Below are 21,858 nucleotides of genomic sequence, written 5' to 3'. Positions count from 1 at the left end.
AATGCATAGAAAACTATGCTATCATCATATCAGTTCATCTAGCTCAGGGGTCGGTAACCCGCGGCTCTAGAGCCGCATGCGGCTCTTTAGCGCCGCCCTAGTGGCTCCTGGAGCTTTTTCAAAAATGTTTGACCTTTTTTTTCCTTTTTTTCTTCTTCTTTTTTCTTTTTTTCTTCTTTTTCTCTTTTTTTCTTCTTTTTTTCCTTTTTTTCCTCCTTTTTCATTTTCCTTTTTAATCTCGACATTTCGACTTTTTTCTCGACATTTCGACTTTTTTCTCAACATTTCGACTTTTCTTGACATTTCGACTTTTTTCTCGAAATTGTACTTAAACATTAATCTCACCATTTCGACTTTTTTCTCGAAATTTAAACTTTTTTCTCGAAATTTCAACTTTTTTCTCAACATTTCCACTTTTTTCTCAACATTTCCAAATTTTTTTTCGAGATTGTACTTCAACATTAATCTCGACATTTTGACTTTTTTATCGACATTTGGACTTTTTCCTCGACATTTTGACTTTTTTCTCGAAATTGTACTTCGACATTAATCTCGAAATTTCGACTTTGTTTCTCGACATTTCCACTTTTTTCTCAACATTTCCAATTTTTTTCTCGAGATTGTACTTCAACATTAAACTCGACATTTCCACTTTTTTCTCGACATTTCGCCATTCACCATTTGCCTTCATTCTAAGGTTTGTACAAGACTTTTCATGTTTTGCGGCTCCAGATATATTTGTTTTTTGTGTTTTTAGTCCAATATGGCTCTTTCAACATTTTGGGTTGCCGACCCCTGATCTATCTTCTCCACAGTATGTTAACCCTAAGCCTTCCTGACACTTCCCTCTGCATTTACCCGGGCTTGGGGCCGGTGTTCTGCCAATCCTTGCTACCTGCCGAGAAATGCTACTTTGTGGTTCTGCACACGCGCACAATCGATTTTCAAAGTTTGATTTCCACGCCAATCATTTCTTGCACGATGTAAAATGGATAATATGGGATGTTGAGTATTGGATCCTTCAAAATAAAGGATCCCCATAACCTTTGATTGGGTGGGCAGGACGCACGTTTGGGTGGGCACAGCCCACCCTTGCCCCCCCTAAAACCGGCCTCGACAAAGTATATCATCTGGACTGTATTAGAGCTCAGAATTAGATTCATGCAACGTCAGATAAACGGCGGTAAAATTTAGTAAAGATGCACGATCAGGATTTTCGAGGGCTGATCAGCGATAATCTCCAAAATCCGTATCTGCTGATCCTGATTTTGCCGATGACCGATCACAGTGTGAAATCCATAAATTCGTCAATATTGTTGTCTCATGTACAACACTGACATTGTATTATTAGGTATCAAAATTAGGAGATTAGAAAGTGTCATGAATTGTCTGTTTTATTGCAAGCTGAGGCAATGAGCAATAATTCACCCTCTAGAGACTCTTAGAGACGACTTGGACTCGCCTACAAAGAGTAAGAGTAGCTTATTAGTTTAAGCTTTCTTGTGGTAATAAATGTGTGTACAACGGTCCGTGTACTTTGCGGCCATCCGTTTTTTGTTTTTAAAATGACAAAATAAAAACAGAGAAATAATCCAAAATAATCCGTTTCCCGTTTTTTGTTTTGATAATAAAAAACGAAAAATGGAAAACGGATCGTTATCCATTATCCGTTATCCTGCTGTCTTTCAGTGTGGTAGGGTTGATGAACTCTTCTCAACATTTTGCCCACTCTGCCTTCAGATGCTTTTACTCCTTTTGTGGACAGATATCCAGTCATCATTTTTCGGCCAAAAATTTTCCAGTCTTGGGGGGGGCAGTATGTTAGAGTTCAGTACATGGAAGAAGAAGAAAAGACGAAGAAGTGAAAAGAAGGAAAAGTTGGGGACACCTTCCTCAACAAAGTGTGGATATTGGACGCTGCTTTTTTTTGGACGCTGCAGCTGAACGGACTGTCACAACATCACTGCAGTTTCGTGACGGAGTGAAGACAGATTACAGATTAAACTCATGTTTCACTCCCAGGTTTCATATTTGATTTATTTTCTGTTTCAACATTAAAAAAATCTAAAACTGTTCATTTTCAATCTGATCAACAAAAGAACCAGAAACAACTTTTTTCATATATTAGATTTTCAAACACATCAATGAAATCGTATAACGTATAACGGATAACGGATAACGGATAATGGATAACGGATAACGGATAATGGATAACGATCCGTTTTCCTTTTTTCGTTTTTCGTTTTTCATTTTTTATTATCAAAACAAAAAACGGGAAACGGATTATTTTGGATTATTTCTCAATTTTTATTGTGTCATTTCAAAACAAAAAATGGATGGCAGCGAAATACACGGACCTACAACACAACGTGTGCACTGCACCAACACTCTCTTAGAGTTGATACAAGTTTTAAACTATAAACCTTAGTTTTCCTGTGGAAAAAGGAATGAAATCTTACAATAAAAAAGGAATTATGTATTATTAAGCTCTGTGAAAGCTTTAGGGATAGCATGGCATAGCAAAACCAATAGGGACATTATCAGCTGATCCCAATCGGTTGGCGATCGATTGGTGCATCGGCTGATAGAAAATCTCTGACAGCAACAACTTGAAGCATCTGTTCTCTGTATCTTTTACTCGGCTGTGCTTGAACTTGACAGTGTTGCTTCAGCTAACTGAGACTCTACATATAGATAAGATGCTGGCTGACTCAGAAACTATTCAATAATCACCCCCCTCTCCCACCACCGTTTCACCAGACGTGGGAGTTTCCACATCGGTCAAACATCTCAGCTCTTGCACATCCAACCCCGTTATAGAGGAAGGTTGGTTCATGTGCAGCTCTGCAAACATCGTATTCTTTGAGGAGAGAGTTCTTCCTGTTTGGTTCCTGGATCTCCTTCAGCTTCTCAAACATATCCACCCAAATCTGTAGTTTGAGTTGTTTCCGACGTTGTGGTGAAAGGACGGACGTCACCTCGGTGTGAGATTGACAGCTGTCTTGGATATACGAAGAGTCGTAGCCCCTCCCATGTTTGACGGGCAGAACATTTTTTTTAACTCCCGATCACTTGAGTTTGAGTTTCTGCCGATCCCGATTTTTCCCGATCCGATCAGTTTTTTTAGCTCCCAATACAATTCCGATACTTTTTCCCAATCAGATACATTTTGGCAATGAATTAAGTACGGTAAAAAGAAAAAAGTGGACTAAAACTCAAATTGTCCGAAATTTCTTTTATTGTCCATTCTCTCCAACATGGACATATATTTCCTTTCACTGACGGCATCATTGGATCAAAACAAAGCTTATCAGCTCTGGTGCCACAAAATGTAGAAACATGAAACTGTAAACTAAAACAAAAAGTGCAGAATAAAAATAAATACATTTCACTTCAAAAGAGGTAGTTTACCTACTAGGTTCAAAAGTGGAATGACATCCAGTCAAACTCACAATCAATACGAAAATTAAAATAAATTTTGGCTTAACCTTAGTGCAGAATTTTCAACAGCATGAAATGAATAGCAGCAGCTTAATGCAACATTAACATATATAAAATTTCACAATTCAAACATGTCTCTAACTCTGTGGGCTGTCTCCGTGCAGCAGCCTCGGTTGCGGCGACGTTCTCACGGTACGTCTTTTCATGCTAGGTCTTCAGGTGTGGAATGGTTTGTCGCATTGAACAAAGACCTGTTTGTTTCTCGAGGCGAAATCTCCGCCTGGCAAACGTTGCGTTTGGCTGTTGGGCTGCCTTCGCTTTCAAGTTCATAGTGTTTCCACACTTCAGACATTGTCTCCGTTGATCTGAGTGTAGGCTAGCTGTTGTTAGCTTTCTGTTAGCCGCACTTCTTTCCCCTCCAGCACAAACGTCTCTCCCAACTGCCGGCGCCGCCCAAAAGCAATATCTTATAATAAACACACATCAACTATATGTATTGATAAATACAGTTGTTAAATACAATTATAAAACGCTTTAATAATTAATATATATTAAACACATTAATAGCTAAGTATGTCCCGATACTTTTTTGGCCGATACCTATGTTTTGAAAATGCGAAATATAAAGAGATTTAATGCTGAATAACGGGGTCGGCAACCCGCGGCTCCGGAGCCACATGCGGCTCGTTAGCGCCGCCCTAGTGGCTCCTGGAGCTTTTTCAAAAATGTTTGACCTTTTTTTTTCCTTTTCTTTTTTTTCCCTTTTTTTCTTCTTTTTTCTTTTTTCCTTTTTTCTTCCTATTTCCTTTCCTTTTTAATCTCGACATTTCAACTTTTTTCTCAACATTGCAACTTTTTTCTCGACATTTCAACTTTTTCCTCGAAATTTTGACTTTTTTCTCAACATTTCGAATTTTTTTCTCGACATTTCGACTTTTTTCTCGAAGTGCATAATGAAAAAAAAATCTTACTCCTCTAAAATATTATTTTTATTTTTCTCCTGCCTGGCCCTAATACTCTTCCATAGATTCGCGTAACAAAAAGAGTCATGTGGAAAGACATTAGCTACATTTGCAGCCGAGTACCCAGTTCCAACTAATATAGAAACATGCAGCATGTGTTGTCTTCATTCTAAGGCTGATACAAGACTTTTCATTTTTTGCGGCTCCAGACATATTAGTTTTTTGTGTTTTTGGTCCAATATGGCTGTAAAACATGTTGGGTTGCCGACCCCTGACCTAGACTTTAGCTCTGCACATCATTGCATCTATCAGATTCATTTGCTGCATGTTTGTTCCCGAGTGACACAATTAACCGCTAGGATTTTTTACCACCAGTAAAAGCCCCCCCACCCCCCCGCTCGCTTCCCACCCACGATTTCTTGCCACTGGAGCGGATCAGCAGTGACAGTCAGTGGGATGAAGAGTGTTTTCTCTTCATCCGTGTCAGACGCTTCTTTCATGTTTGTGCTCAGCAATTTTTTTCCTCGTGTCTTGTTTAGTCTTGAATTAAAAAACCTTTGTGGTTGAGAGTCGACCGGTTTATGAGGTGAAACCGGCACCGGATGTGTGTGTGTGTGTGTGTGTGTGTGTGTGTGTGTGTGTGTGTGTGTGTGTGTGTGTGTGTGTGTGTGTGTGTGTGTGTGTGTGTGTGTGTGTGTGTGTGTGTGTGTGTGTGTGTGTGTGTGTGTGTGTGTGTGTGTGTGTGTGTGCAGGGCTCGTGTGCGTCCTCAGGCTCGTAGGTGGTGTAACGTTGTGCTCATGCTCATCCATCTCCTCGCCCTCCCGGGTCCACGCGTGGGTTTCACTGCGCTCCTTCAACAGTGATTCAAACTATCCAGAGTCAAAGTCCTCGGTGATTTTAAATATCCATCCCTGGCTTTTTTTAATGCCAGCGCACCATTTCTGTTTCTGCTCCTCTAAGGATCTGTTATGAAATGATCTCCTGCCTCACCAGAAGCAGCTCCACTAAACACCCACACAAGTGTTGTGTAACCGCCGCTCGCTCGCAGAAGTTTCACAAATGGCTTTCTTTTTTTCCTGATCTTTCAAAGTTACTCCGGAAGAGGATTTTAAATAGTTTTGAAGTGAGTTATTTTACATGCTGCACGTGTTCGGAGGTGAGATCTAACCTCACCTTTACCGGTTGTAGACGATAAGAGGAGGTAAAAATAGATAGAGGAGAAATTGATATGATCTATCGATGCATGGATGGATGGATGATAGATGGATGGATGATGGATGGATGATGGATGGATAGATGGATGGATAATGGATGGATGATGGATGGATGGATGGATGAATGATGGATGGATGGATGATGGATGGATGGATGGATGGATGGATGGATGATGGATGGATGATGGATGGATAGATGGATGGATGGATGGATAATGGATGGATGATGGATGGATGGATGGATGGATGAATGATGGATGGATGGATGGATGGATGGATGATGGATGGATGGATGGATGGATGGATGGATGATGGATGGATGGATGGATGGATGGAAGGATGGATGGATGGATGGATGGATGATGGATGGATGGATGGATGATGGATGGATGGATGGATGGATGGATGGATGGATGGATGATGGATGAATGATGGATGGATGGATGGATGGATGGATGGATGATGGATGGATGGATGGATGGATGGATGGATGGATGGATGATGGATGGATGATGGATGGATGGATGGATGGATGGATGGATGGATGATGGATGGATGGATTCAATTCAATTCAATTCAATTATATTTATACAGCGTCTAATACAACAAAAGTTGTCTCTAGATGCTTTCCAGAGACCCAGAACATGAACCCCGAGCAATTATTACATAAACAATGGCAGGTAAAAACTCCCCTAGTGGGAGAAAAACCTTAAACCAAACAGTGGCAAGAAAAACTCCCCTTTAGGGGGGTAGAAACCTGGACCAGGACCTGGATCATAAGGGGGGACCCTCCTGCCGAGGGCCAGACTGGGGGGTCGGGGACGGCAACAGCACAGCAGGCAGGTGGAAGCAGCAGTGGGATGACCGGGGGTGGGGACCGCAGGCCGGCATGCAGCTCCCGAAGCTCCGGCCCAATCAGCAAGTCCCAGGTTGGGGTGCAGGGTCGGGGAAAGGTTGAGAAGGGGCAGGGAGAGTCTTGACGGACAAACCTCTCCCCCGCCTGACCGGGCCGTTACCCTGCCCCCCTCACTCCCACACTGCAGGATCCGGTGTCCGGCAAAGGATGCTGCAACATGGACAAAAGAGAAAAAAAGAGAAGAGAAGGGGGGGCCAGCACAAGAAACTACAGGAGCGACTCTAGCACACTAGAGTTTACACTACCTAGAGATTTACCAACACCAGCTAGAGGTTTACTAAACACTAACTATAGGCTTTACTAAACAGAAAGGTTTTAAGTTTAGTTTTAAAGGTGGAGGTGGTGTCAGCCTCCTTAACCCAGATTGGAAGTTGGTTCCATAGTAGTGGTGCCTGATAGCAGAACGCCCGCCCTCCAAATCTACATTTAGATACTCTAGGAACTACGAGTAAACCTGCACTCTGGGAGCAGAGAGCTCTGCCAGGAACATAAGGCACTATCAGGTCTTGCAAATAATGCGGAGCTAAGCCGTTTTGGGCTTTATACGCAAGTAATACAATTTTAAATTGGATTCTGAATTTTACGAGTAACCAATGGAGCGACGCTAACACTGGAGAGACGTGGTCTCTCCTGCTAATTCCTGTCAGCACTCGTGCTGCTGCATTCTGGATCAGCTGGAGCCTATTCAGCAAATTACTTGGACATCCTGCTAACAACACATTACAGTAATCCAGTCTAGAAGATACAAACGCATGAACTAGTTTTTCATGGATGGATGGATGGATGGATAGATGGATGGATGGATGGATGGATGGATGGATGGATGGATGGATGGATGATGGATGGATAAATGCATGGATGGATAGATGGATGATGGATGAAACCAGAACACACCAGTCCACATTTCATTTCCAGTAGGTTTGATTGACAGCTGTGCTTCCCTTGGTTTCCAGTGACGGCTGGGCCGACCGCTACGACGTGACCGACGGCTACCAGGAGGAAGCGGCCGGCGGCATCACCATCAAGCTGAAGTCGGCCTACGTCACCTGGTTCGACGACTACTACCTGAACCTGAAGCCCGACGCCAACCTGAGGAACCCCTGGTTCCCCGAGTTCTGGCAGCACCGCTTCCAGTGCCGGCTGAGAGGGCACCCGCAGGAGAGCGCTAAGTACAACCGCAGCTGCAGCTGTGAGCGCCGCAAACACCCGCTACCTGCATCTGGAAATGTTTATACGTTCAAAGTTCGGTTGGGTTTGTCCTGATTTGTCCTTCTCCGCAGGGAGGGAGTCTCTGCGCCACCAATACGCCCAGGACACCAAAATGGGCTTCGTCATAAATGCCATTTATTCAATGGCTTATGGCCTGCATGCCATGCAGCAGTCCCTCTGTCCAGGATATAAGGTATGCTTACTCTCATCCCCCTTTTCCACCAAACCGGTTCCAGGGCTGGTTCTGGTTCACAACTCTTTCAACTTAGGAACCAGCTGAGAACCGGTTTACTTTTCCACACCTCGGGTGCTAAGGGGAGCCACGTCATTAAGTCTCTGCAAACGTCAGTTACGTCTCTGCTAACGTCAGTTACGTCTCTGCTAACGTCAGTTACGTCTGAGTGTCAGAAAGACTGAGTGACAGAAAGACTGAGTGTCAGCGTAAACTTTCAGTTTGAGCAACTGGAAAACATCTAAAATGGGAAAGAGCTGTTGTGCGATCGACTGTACTCATAGATTTAGCAAGAAATCAGAGGCGAGACCAGACGAGACAAAGAGAGACAAATGGATCGCTGCAATTCACAGAAACAACTGGATTCCAGGCACCGAAACGTGGATTTGTGGTTCCCATTTTGTATCAGGTAATGTTGGATTTTTGGGTAGTTAACGTTAAACGGTCAAATCATAAAGTTCTGTGTCCTCATCACTTTAATTTCTACAACAAATCCTGCCTTGAAGTCGGACCAAGCGTCAAGACTTTTGTAAGCCTTCAAGCTTTGCTTCGTGTATTTTCCCGGCGTAGAAATTAAGTACATATAAATATCAGGAAACTGGATTGGTGGCCAAATATTAATGTCCATGGACCACTGGTTCTTGGTAACTGTACCAAATATTAATGTCCATGGACCACTGGTTCTTGGTAATTGTACCAAATATTAATGTCCATGGACCACTGGTTCTTGGTAACTGTACCAAATATTAATGTCCATGGACCACTGGTTCTTGGTAACTGTACCAAATATTAATGTCCATGGACCACTGGTTCTTGGTAACTGTACCAAATATTAATGTCCATGGACCACTGGTTCTTGGTAACTGTACCAAATATTAATGTCCATGGACCACTGGTTCTTGGGGTAACTGTACCAAATATTAATGTCCATGGACCACTGGTTCTTGGGGTAACTGTACAGGTCACTGTCAAGTCCAACTGATGCTAATTTAAGCCCATAATCGGCTGTTATCCCGTCTTTTCCACTAGTTGCAGACATTTTTGCTGATTCTTTGCCACTCAGTGCAAGTAAAGGGGCGTGGTCCAGTGGGGAAGTGACGTCAATGCAGACCCTCTATTGGTCTTAATAACTCCGCCCCCTCTGCCTACGTAAGTGGTTATTTCCTCTCGTCCAGCAAAAGAGTTGGTGCTACCTTGGAACCAGAGCCAGTTCTTTGTCAGTGGAAACAGAAAACACAATTCCATACTCAGCACTGGCCCAGAACGAGCCTGGAACCGGTTTGGTGGAAAAGGGGTATCAGTGGAATCACTCAAGACGTGTCTTATTGGTCGTGGCAGCAGCCGGCCCACAGAGTTTTGCTCTTCCGCAGGGTTTGTGTGAGAGCATGCGGCCCATCGATGGCCGCAAGCTGCTGGAGTTCCTGATGAAAACCAACTTCACTGGTGTTTCTGGTGAGACCATCCTCTTTGACCAGAACGGTGACTCACCGGGCAGGTAACACTTTTGATGAGGACCGGAGGACGGAGGGAAGAGGGGGAGAAGGATGGAGACGGACTCTTAACATGAAATGTGTGCTGGTGTGTGTCTCAGGTATGAAATCATGAACTTCAAGCAGATTGGCGAGGGTGAACACGCTTACATCCACGTGGGGAGCTGGGACCAGGGCGGCCTGAAGATGAACGATGAGGAAATCTGGAGCAACAACAGTGAAATAATCCAGTCCGTCTGCTCTGAGCCCTGCAAAAAGGCCCAGATCAAGGTAGGAGGAACATCGTTAATACTTTACAACGGTCCCTGACAGCAGACGCCTGCCCACGCTCTTATTTACATACAGAGGCACAGTACATGTCAGTGGGCTCTATAGGCTATGAATCATTTAAATGCATAGTTGAAATCCCACCAAGCTGCATATTGAGAAAAGTCAGCTGGTTGTTTTTGTCATGGTGATCTCTTAAGGACGTGGTTTATAAAATCCATACTCCATACTTAGACAAGACAGAGAGGATCATGAGGGAATCAGTCAAGCACAACCCACTCGCCAGGCGGAAACTGATCCCACAGATTTACAGTCTTAAAATATGTTCTGCAATTAGATAATCAAGTCCTCCCGCGGGGATTCGGCACAGCTTGCTTATTAGGCCTTAATCATTTCCCATCCTTTCTGGCTGCCTTTAAACCATCCTGCATTCTTCCTCCTCTGCATCGTCATCAACAGTCCCAAATGGTCTCAAACTGTCCCGAATGGTCCCCAACGGTCTCAAATGGTCCCAAACGGTCTCAAACGGTCTCCAACGGTCTCCAACAGTCCCCACGGTCTCAAACAGTCTCAAACGGTCTCCAACGGTCCCAAACGGTCTCCAACGGTCCCAAACGGTCTCAAACAGTCTCCAACGGTCGCAAACAATTCCCGAATGGTCTCAAGCGGTTTCAAACGGTCTCCAACAGTCCCCACGGTCTCCAACAGTCTCAAACGGTCTTCAATGGTCTCAAACGGTCTCAGACGGTCTCCAACTGTCCCAAACGGTCTCCAACAGTTTCCAACGGTCTCCAACCGTCTCAAACCATCTCCAACGGTCTTCAACGGTCTCCAACGGTCTCCAACAGTTTCCAACGGTCTCAAACAATCCCCAAACGGTCTCAGACAGTCTCCACCGGTCTCCAACGGTCTCCAACGGTCTCAAATAGTCTCCAACGGTCTCCAACAGTCCCCACGGTCTCCAACAGTCTCCAACAGTCTCCAACAGTCTCCAACGGTCTCCAACGGTCTCCAACGGTCTCCAACGGTCTCCAACGGTCTCAAATGGTCTCCAACGGTCTCCAACAGTCCCCACGGTCTCAAACAGTCTCAAACGCTCTCCAACGGTCTCAAACTGTCTCAAACAGTCTCCAACGGTTGCAAACAATTCCCGAATGGTCTTAAGCGGTTTCAAACGGTCTCAAACAGTCTCCAACAGTCTCAAACGGTCTTCAATGGTCTCAATCGGTCTCAAACAATCCCCAAACGGTCTCAGACAGTCTCCAACGGTCTCCAACGGTCTCCAACGGTCTCCAACGGTCTCCAACGGTCTCAAATAGTCTCCAACGGTCTCCAACAGTCCCCACGGTCTCAAACAGTCTCCAACAGTCTCCAACAGTCTCCAACGGTCTCCAACGGTCTCCAACGGTCTCAAATGGTCTCCAACGGTCTCCAACAGTCCTCACGGTCTCAAACAGTCTCCAACAGTCTCCAACAGTCTCCAACAGTCTCCAACAGTCTCCAACGGTCTCCAACGGTCTCAAACAGTCTCCAACAGTCTCCAACAGTTTCCAATGGTCTTCAACGGTCTCCAACGATCTCAAACAGTCTCCAACGGTCCCAAACAATTCCCGAATGGTCTCAAACGGCCTTTATGGGTCTCCAATGGTCTCCAACGGTCTCCAACAGTCTCCAACAGTCTCCAACAGTCTCCAACGGTCTCCAACGGTCTCAAACGGTCTCAAACGGTCTCCAACCGTTCCAGACCATCTCCAACAGTCTCCAACGGTCTCAAATGGTCTCAGACGGTCTCCAAGTGTCCCAAACGGTCTCCAACAGTTTCCAACGGTCTCCAACGATCTCAAACAGTCTCAAACGGTCTCCAATGGTCTCAAACGGTCTCAAACAGTCTCCAATGGTCTCCAATGGTCTTTAACGGTCTCCAACGGTCTCAAACAGTCTCCAACGGTCTCTAACGGTCTCAAACAGTCTCCAACAGTCTCAAATGGTCTCAGACGGTCTCCAAGTGTCCCAAACGGTCTCCAACAGTTTCCAATGGTCTCCAACAGTCCCCACGGTCTCCAACGGTCCCAAACCGTCTCCAACGGTCTCAAACGGTCGCAAACAATTCCCGAATGGTCTCAAACGGTTTCAAACAGTCTCCAACAGTCTCCAACTGTCCCCACGGTCTCAAACAGTCTCAAACAGTCTCAAACGGTCTCCAATGGTCTCCAATGGTCTCCAATGGTCTCAAACGGTCTCAAACAGTCTCCAATGGTCTCCAATGGTCTTTAACGGTCTCCAACGGTCTCAAACAGTCTCCAACGGTCTCAAACGGTCTCAAACAGTCTCCAACAGTCTCAAATGGTCTCAGACGGTCTCCAAGTGTCCCAAACGGTCTCCAACAGTTTCCAATGGTCTCCAACAGTCCCCACGGTCTCCAACGGTCCCAAACCGTCTCCAACGGTCTCAAACGGTCGCAAACAATTCCCGAATGGTCTCAAACGGTTTCAAACAGTCTCCAACAGTCTCCAACTGTCCCCACGGTCTCAAACAGTCTCAAACAGTCTCAAACGGTCTCCAACGGTCTTCAATGGTCTCAAACGGTCTCCAACGGTCGCAAACAATTCCCGAATAATCTCAAACAGTCTCAAACGGTCTCCAACGGTCGCAAACAATTCCCGAATGGTCTCAAGCGGTTTCAAAAAGTCTCAAACAGTCTCAAACAGTCTCCAACCGTCTCCAACCGTCTCAAACCATCTCCAACGGTCTCAAACGGTCTCCAAGCGTCTCAAACGGTCTCCAACAGTCTCCAACGGCCTCCAACAGTCTCCAACAGTCTCCAACAGTCTCCAACAGTCTCCAACAGTCTCCAATGGTCTCAAACGGTCTCCAACAGTCTCAAACGGCCTCCAAACGGTCCCCACAATCTCCAGTGGTCTCAAGTGGCCTCCAACTGTCTCCAACGATCTCCAATGGTCTCCAACTGTCTCCAACGATCACCAACAGTCCCCACAGTCTCCAACGGTCTCAAACAGTCTCAAATGGTCCACACTGACAACGTGCAACACAGCAGCTCGTAGGAACTTAAGAAGACCAGTATCTGGACACATCAGTATAAATCAAGCCTCAAGTTCTGCACATCCCACACTCCAAACTTCAGGTTTTGCCAACGTGTAGCAGCCGCCGTCTCCGTCCTGTAAACTAGCATCTCAACCCAGAACAAACAGGAGATTTTTCCTGTTATTGGCAACTATTTAGTCATCGTGGGGAAAAAAAAGCCAAACGCCCTTCTGTCCATGACAGAAGTCCAAGCTGTAGAGATCGCTGTGCTTTAATTCGTGATCCTTATATCCGAGCACATTTCAGTCCCGGACTGATTTGGACTGGAGGCCGGCCAGTCCAGCGCCCCCATAAAGCCGTGCTGCTGACAGTCGACTGCGGTCTGGAGCTGCTCGTTGTCTGCAGATGACACATATCAATGTTACTGGATGCGTATCACATTATAAGGCTTAAAGTCTATGTTGCACTCGTAAAGAAAAGATTTACAAGCTGTTACACGCTGCTTGCTTTTATAGATCTTTTTATAGATCCATGCTTCATGTTTATTAGTTCACCTTTATATATTTTACTTCCACACACTTCCACACTAGAGGGTTTAAAGGGGTGTTTAAGTGCAGCGTGGTGACCTTCTCCTCTTCTCTTCCTCCCCTGATGAGCGAGCGCTAATTTCACCAGACCTACAGGGGAGTCAGATTAACTACAGAACGGAGCCGCCGGAGCTCTGCGGCGCCCTCTCCACCTCTAATACCGCCGTGTGTCGGTCCCCAGGTGATCCGGAAAGGGGAGGTGAGCTGCTGCTGGACCTGCACCGCCTGCAAGGACAACGAGTTTGTGTTTGACGAGTACACCTGCCGGGCCTGCGTCCTGGGCTCCTGGCCGACCTACGACCTCACGGGTGAGGGATTCCTCCAGGCCTGCAGGGGGCGTGCTGCCACGGCTCGTAGCTGGGAGGGAACATGTCAAAAATCATAAAGATTGTGCATTTGGTGACAAGTTTTTGATATTTGGTATGGTGTTAGTTATGGACATAAGGTTTTCAAAAACCACCACAAACAAATTGGGAAAATGGCCCCCTAGTGGCCGGTTTGCAGAAAATTCAAAATGGCTCCTGCAGAAAAGACCAAAGGTCATATCTCAGCTTTTCTTAGTCCTAGTTCAGGGGTCGGCAACCCGCGGCTCTAGAGCTCTATAGCGCCGCCCTAGTGGCTCCCTGGAGCTTTTTCAAAAATGTTTGACCTTTTTTTATTTTTTTTTCCTTTTTTTTATTTTTTTTCTTCGTTTTTTTCCATTTTTTCTCTTTTTTCTACCCTTTTCCTTTCCTTTTTAATCTCAACATTTCAACTTTTTTCTCGAAATTTTAACTTTTTTCTCAACATTTCGACTTTTTTCTCGACATTTCGACTTTTTTTTCAACATTTCGACTTTTTTCTCGAGATTGTACTTCAACATTAATCTCGGAATTTTAACTTTTTTCTCAACATTTTGACTTTTTTCTCGAAATTTTAACTTTTTTCTCAACATTTCGACTTTTTTCTCGAGATTGTACTTCAACATTAATCTCGACATTTCGATTTTTTTCTCAACATTTCAACTTTTTTCTCGACATTTCAACTATTTTCTCAACATTTCAACTTTTTTCTCAACATTTCGACTTTTTTCTCGAAATTTTAACTTTTTTCTCGAAATTTTAACTTTTTTCATTCTAAGGCTGATACGAGAATTTCTCATCATTTCTCTATCACAGACAGACAGACAGACAGACAGACAGACAGACAGACAGACAGACAGACAGACAGACAGACAGACAGACAGACAGACAGACAGACAGACGGACGGACAGACAGATCCCAGCCTACCCTGTGAAATTAACAGAAACCCACTGAAAGCTTTGCTATTGATGCAAATATTATTATATTTCTTCCTGTTCTGTTCTTGCTTCTTCTTTAGGATAAACTGAACATTAAAGGACGTAAGTTTGGAATTCTGTTGTTCATAGATTTATTTCATGTATTGTAATTCCTCCTCCCAGGCTGTGAACCCATCCCGGTCCAGTACGTGCGCTGGGGCGACCCGGAGCCCATCGCCGCCGTCGTCTTCGCCTGCCTCGGCCTCATGGCCACGCTCTTCGTGACCTCCGTCTTTATCAAGTAATTCTGATGTTTACTCTGCAACACGTGAAACGTTACTAAAACCAAGGACACAGTGAAGCTTGAAGGAGCCTGAAAACAACTTTGGTTGATATTTAACAAAAATATCAGTGTGTTGTTGTTTGTTTTTTTTTTACCAGCAATAACAGGCCAGAAGCCTATAAGCTAGTTTTCTCATCATTGTATGAAGCTTTTTCTTCTTTTTTTTAAACATATCTGCAAGTCTGAAATGAGAGAAACACAGGAAAAAACATAACGGGCACACAAGCCTTTGGAATCTGCAACAGAGAAAACAGACAAACAGAAACAGGAACAGGTAGAGACACAAACAACAACCAGTCCAGGGGCCTCATTTATCAACCGTGCGTAGAAAAGGTTCTAAATTCTGTCGTAGGAATGAAATTTAAAATGTGTGTAAGTACAAAAAAATCTGTAATTATCATACGCACACTCAGGGCCGGATTTAGCGAGGCCCACTAAGGTGGGCAGACTGAAATGCAGGGTGGGCGATGCCGCGTTGCGGCACGGGCGAAAAGATTTTGGTGTTTCAAACCCCCGAAATGCATAGAAAACTATGCTATCATCATATCAGTTCATCTATCTTCTCCACAGTATGCTAACCCAATTGCCCTTCCTGACATTTCCCTCTGCATTTACCCGGGCTGGGGACCGGTGTTCTGCCAATCCTTGCTACCTGCCGAGAAATGCTACTTTGTGGTTCTGCGCATGCGCACAGTCAATTTTCAAAGTTTGATTTCCACGCCAATCATTTCTTGCACAATGTAAAATGGATAATATGGGATGTTGAGTATTTGATCCATCAAAATACACTTACCCATGACATGAATGCATTACACTTTGTGAACATTATACAATAAAGAGAAAAAAAAAACAATTCTATCGCTTTATTTGATATTCATTCAGTCATTCTGCCTTTATTTAACCAGGCAGGTCATTAAGAACATATTCTTATTTACAATAACGGCCTGGCAAGAGACAAGGAAGTGGGCTAGGGAGTAAAACACAGAAAAAAACAAAACACAAAAATTGTAGCTCTGCAAAGGTAGAAAAACCATTAGGTAGCATTTTTGGCAAAGCAGCAAAAAATGGCAGAACACCGGCACAAATAGGACACTGGCTTGTGCCCTGTTGAGGCTGCATTTATTTTATGTTTTTTGCTTTTTTTTTTGGTTTGCTTTTTTTTTTTAATCAATCAATCGTAGCCTACGGCGTAGGCTCTGCGTTGATTTAAAAGGTCCTGCGGCAGGCTGGCGGCTCCAGAGCCTGCATGGCATGGACCGGGATAGAGAGAGGCGTCTCCATCCCGGAGAGGGCGGAGAGCGCCGGTGCGGGTGGCGGTGGTTGCGGTGCCGTGCAGGCTCTGGAGCCACGGCTACGCCGTAGGGTACGCCGTAGCCTACGGCGTAGGGTACGCGGCGACGCGCACCATTCTGTGCTGGTGTAACGCGGAACCATAAATCAGCCTTCAGTGTGTGCTGTTCTGAACACCGGGTCCCTCCGCAGAGACACAACTTTTGCGGTATACGTTCATTGTTGTGTCTAAAAATGATGCGCAGTGCCCACCCAATCAGAAACGGTACACATATTCTGTGATATTTTTTTATATTTATAAAAAAATAAAATGATAAAAAAATAAAGGATCCCCATAACTTTGATTGGGTGGGCAGGATGCACGTTTGGGTGGGCACAGCCCACCCCTGCCCCCCCCTAAAACCGGCCTCGCGCACACTAGTAAGTAGTCAGTGATGATAAATCCCACCTGTTCTTAACCGCCGTGCTCGTGCAGGGTCATTTGCATTCAGAAACGCCTCCAATTGACCATATATGGTAGCAACACTCCCTTTAATAATGCGTGAATGGATTCTTTCCCCTTCACCTGTGGCCTCATTTATCAACCGTGCGTACGCACAGATGTGTGCGTAAGAACATTCCCGCTCCAACATAGGTTGTAAATCACGGCAGATCCATCACAATGTTTCTGGGGAAGCGGTTCCTGCTGAAGCCGCTCTGTCTCTCACTGAACAGATCAGCACGCTCTCCAAATCCTCCAACAGTGCAAGATAAGCCATGGTAGTTGTATTTTCTTTTCAGGTCGTCCTGCCACAGCTGTCTTTTATAGCTTGTCACACCAATTATTCAAAATGTCTGCTAAATTACTAATTGAGAATTTTTATTAATTAGAGGAAACAGGGAACATGTGTGAAGTTTGAGATCGCTGAACACTGTGACTCTTTTACTGGGTTCTATTTGTAGTTTCACTGTTCTACCACTAGGTTTTGTGTGTACGCATGGTCGGAGTTGTGCTTAAATTTACACACGTTCCTACGCACAGGTACAAGTTGATCAATTCCATACTTTGCCTGGGAATGTTCTTACGCACACTTTACGCACTGTTGTGCAACTCGGGTAGCTTGGCTGTCCAGTTATCGAAGGCTAATGATAATTCTATTAAAGAATTATTAATAATTAATAAAGTGGACTATTTATCAAATTGTATTATCAAAAATGATAATTCTCGTAGGGGCACCACCCCCGATGCCTTACTTTGGAGGAAATAGTGATAACTAAACAGCAGAAAATCAGTCTCATTATGATTTGAATTATCCTGCAGAACAGCAAATCTTACTATATCTTACAGAATAACAGTGAAGGCGTGATATCCGAACACTAGGCTCTGCTTAAACAAATCAATTTGTGACCAAATCTGGCATGAAGTAACAACAACTACTCATAAAAAATCAATCAGGATTTATTTACATACAGGTGTCAAAAGATGATAAATGGATACCCAATAACTTAAGTATTATAAACAATTAATTAACTAGAAAAACATCAATAGAAAAATATGACATGAAAGTTAAATGCATGGAATGAAAAAAAAGAAATCAAAGCAATAATAAAAATGATATCACGAACATGTACAGTTTAAAATATTGCAGTGTTTAGAGGGTCGTATTTTAAAGATGGCGGAACCCTCTTTAAGCCACGTGCAAATCTAGACCGGATGTTACTCCCGGTGTTTTAAACGTGACTACGGCAGAAAACAGCGCTTTAAAACATGAATGACTAGCAGAAAGTAGTGACTACAAATTAATGACAACAGTCATGATAATGATGCTGATGTAATCTCAGCTCTGACCACAGATTTAGCTCTGTAACACTCCCAGTTAAACTCATACACCCAGGTCTCAAAACCTCACGCCTCCTCGGGTCTCCGGGTGCCGATCAGGGGTTCCTGCCGGGTCTTTGGTCGGAGTCCGATCCAAGAGATCTCCCGCCTCTACCGCTCCTCCTCCTGACTCTGGAATCAAAACGAGGACGGTGTGCCTGCAGCAGCCGGCGCTCCCCCCCCGGTCCGGCAGCTATCACGTCGTCTCGGGTGCGCGCGGGGCCGGTCCAATTCTTGGGACGTGCGGGTTACCGTCGGGCTGGTGAGCGCGTGGCCCCGGACGGGGCGGCGGGATGCGTCTCGGTCCTGCGCGGGGTAAGCTGGCCACAGGTCCTTTCAGGTGAACTCAAGAGCAGAGAGAGAGAAGTTAGGAAAGAGGAACGGGTCTCACCCTGGGCTAGGGCCGAGCTTAGAAGCGGCTCCCCCCCCCTTTCCAGCTCCCAGGAACCGGGGACACGTGAAGTGGGAGTCGGAGCTCGGATGAAAAGTTGGGACCGAGAGTCAATGGGAGCCGGAGCTCCGCAGGCCCGGTCCGTTGCGGGCCTTTCGCCTCCCCCCAGCCGGGGGGAGAGAAGGGAGATGGGATCCTTTGGCCTGGAGCCAAAGATCCAGCGCCGATGAGATGAAGTTGAGAAGAGAGAGAAAAGGAGCAGCGGCAGGGGTTTTGATCCTACGCGCGCTGCGGTGACGTCATCGGTGCCTCATTGCGATTGGATGCGCGCCGCTTGTAGGCGCCACCCCCCCCCACACAAAGCATGCTGGGGGTTGTAGTTCAGGCAACGGCGGCCTGTTCAAAGAGGCACATTGAAGCGGAAAAGGGGGGTTCAAAGAAGCAGTACCATTTTGAGGTCTGGTTTTCGGGCTCCGCTGCATCCGGGTCCCCCCCAGGGGGTGTCGTAAATCCCCAGGGAGTCTGTTTCCCTGGCAGAAACTTTCCTTGCTTGCTTTGATCTGTTTTGACCCCCCCCTCTAGGGGTCATAAACTTGCTATCTCGGGCCGGGCCGAGATGACCAGAAGTTGGCAGCAGGGGGTCATAAAACTGACTATAGCTTTCGGCCTTTACTGTTCTGAAAATGTTCACCCAATCATGAATACATAATCATTTATAAACTCAGAGTTCAAAGGGGCACATGGGCGGGCACAACAGCACATATCTGTGAGTATGCACGGTTGATAAATGACGCCCCAAGTCTTTAAAACGGAATCAGTACCTTTGCTATTATCTGTCCCCAAAACTGTGTGTATGTGTGTGTGGGGGGGGCATGTAGGTGAGTGAGCAGGTGTGTACGTCTGTGATAGATTGTGTGTTTTCCTTGTTGAAGACACTTTTGTGTGTTTGATTTCCCGGCAGATTCTGGGACACCCCCGTGGTGAAGTCGTCCAGCCGCGAGCTCTGCTACATCATCCTGGCGGGGATTTGTCTGGGCTACCTGTGCACCTTCACCCTGATCGCCAAACCGCACATCGTGTACTGCTACCTGCAGCGACTTGGCATCGGCCTGTCGCCCGCCATGGCCTACTCCGCCCTGGTCACCAAGGTGACGCTCCTTTTCCCAGTCATGGAATGTCCACAATATGTAACATAAACACAAAAATTAAAGCTGCAAGCAGTGATGAACGGTCCTCCACCCTTGTGCACGTTCAGGCTGCAGTGGAAGCTTGTATGACTTGATGTAGATTCTTCAGGCTGGACATTTAGTGGATGAAACCACCCACGACTCTCTGTATCAAACCATTCAAAAGTTATGGCAGAAAGTAGGAACTATCAGATATCGACCAATCAGAAGAAGGGGGGCACATTTTTTGGCGTCTAGCATCGCCACGGTAACGCTTTTGACTGAGAAAAGTAATTCGCATCGTTGCACATTTTGATGTATAACACACCTGGGTGCACGTTACAGTTCGGGCCGTATTAACGGCCGAACGAATGGCATAAATTGCGCCAAAATCACACAATTAATTCAAAATGGCCGACTTCCTGTTGGGTTTCGGCCATGGCGCCAAGAGACTTTTCTTTAAGTTGCGACATGATACAGGTGTGTACCGATTTTTGTGGATGTACGTCAAACCGTATTGTGGGGCTTGAAGGCTTACAAAAGTCTTGACGCTTGGTCCGACTTCAAGGCAGGATTTGTTGTAGAAATTAAAGTGATGACGACACCGAACTTTATGATTTGACCGTTTAGCGTTAGCTACCCAAAAATCCAACATTACCTGATACAAAATGGGAACCACAAATCCACGTTTCGGTGTCTGGAATCCAGTTGTTTCTGCGAATTGCAGCGATCCATTTGTCTCTCTTAAGCTTATTTTTCAGCAGTCAGTAAAACGATAACTCCAATTTCTTGCTAAATCTATGAGTACAGTCGATCGCACAACAGCTCTTTCCCATTTTAGATGTTTTTCCAGTTGCTCAAACTGAAAGTTCACGCTGTCACTCAGTCTTTCTGACACTCAGTCTTTCTGACACTCAGTCTTTCTGACACTCAGTCTTTCTGACACTCAGTCTTTCTGTGGGCGTAACCCGCTGTGAACACTGCAAAAACTCAAAATCTTAACAAGAATATTTGTCTTATTTCTAGTTAAAATGTCTCATTTTTAGTCAAAAAAAATCTCATTACACTTAAAACAAGACTCATCACTGGAAAAAACAACAATTTTCACCTGTTTCAAGTAGATTTTTACTTGAAATAAGTAGAAAAATCTGCCAGTGGAACAAGATTTTTTTGCTTTAATAAGAAGATAAATCTTGTCCCACTTATTTCAAATGAAACAGGTGAAAATTGTCAAATAATAAGTTATTTTTCTGGTAATTACTCTTGTTTTAAGTGTAATAAGATTTTTTTAACTAAAAATGAGACATTTTAACTAGAAATAAGACAAATATTCCTGGTAAAATTTTGAGTTTTTGCAGTGAATTCACATCTGTGACGTCATTCCCTCCATAAGGGTGTTTGTTGCCCCCGCCCTCCAAATAGGATGTACAAAAACACAAACTCAGAAACTAAAGTTCCACCTGAGGAGAACCGTTGTACTTTAGGGTAAACATGAATAATTGGGGGAAATTATTAATCAGTCAAATCTTTGAAGCTTTTGTGTTTGCAGGGACTTTTGTAAACGTAAATAATTTGCCTACACGTGACATATTTCCAGGAATCAGTGAGAGGCGTGTTGTCCAGGAGCGTAACCACCTGATCTGTTTTCAGACCAACCGCATCGCTCGGATCCTGGCCGGCAGCAAGAAGAAGATCTGCACCAAGAAGCCGCGCTTCATGTCGGCCTGCGCTCAGCTGGTGATCTCCTCTCTGCTCATCCTGCTGCAGCTCAGCATCATCGTGACGCTGCTGATCATCGAGCCCCCGCAGGTGAGTGTGTGCCAGAGGTGGTAGTAACGAGTTACATTTACTCCGTTACATTTACTTGAGTAAGTTTGGGGAAATGTTGTACTTTTAGGAGTAGTTTTGAATCACTATACTTTTTACTTTTACTTGAGTAGATTTGTGAAGGAGAAACTGTTACTCTTCCTCCGCTACATTAGGCTACGTTGAACTGTTACTTTTCTTTTATCCTTTTTATCCACGTACGCGTCAATCTCATGACATCACTGGGTGATTCTTTGGGAAAAATATTAGTTTTTGCATGTTTTGTCACATTTACACAGACTCAAACACACACAGTTTCTATGAGTTCATGTTTGTTCTAGTTCTGCCTGGTTAAAAAAGAAAAGTACAAAGGCTGAAAATTTT

The 21,858-nt window shown here is 44.8% G+C and overlaps 1 protein-coding gene across 1 annotated transcript in view; it reads left to right on the top strand.

Annotated features, from left to right (window-relative positions):
* The window catches only part of grm5a (glutamate receptor, metabotropic 5a), a 65,955-nt gene that overhangs the window by 32,420 nt on the left and 11,677 nt on the right, over window positions 1–21,858 (top strand). The window contains exons 7-14 of the mRNA XM_061739290.1: window positions 7,488–7,723; window positions 7,815–7,936; window positions 9,346–9,470; window positions 9,567–9,735; window positions 13,543–13,669; window positions 14,804–14,921; window positions 19,464–19,650; window positions 21,319–21,477. Coding sequence (XP_061595274.1) covers window positions 7,488–7,723; window positions 7,815–7,936; window positions 9,346–9,470; window positions 9,567–9,735; window positions 13,543–13,669; window positions 14,804–14,921; window positions 19,464–19,650; window positions 21,319–21,477 — 1,243 coding nt within the window. The remainder of the gene's footprint in view (window positions 1–7,487; window positions 7,724–7,814; window positions 7,937–9,345; window positions 9,471–9,566; window positions 9,736–13,542; window positions 13,670–14,803; window positions 14,922–19,463; window positions 19,651–21,318; window positions 21,478–21,858) is intronic.

Source organism: Cololabis saira, chromosome 14 (assembly GCF_033807715.1).
Source record: "Cololabis saira isolate AMF1-May2022 chromosome 14, fColSai1.1, whole genome shotgun sequence".
Classification (NCBI taxonomy): Eukaryota; Metazoa; Chordata; class Actinopteri; order Beloniformes; family Belonidae; genus Cololabis; species Cololabis saira.
The sequence above is the reverse complement of the archived record's forward strand: the minus strand, read 5'-3'. Positions and strand labels throughout refer to the sequence as shown.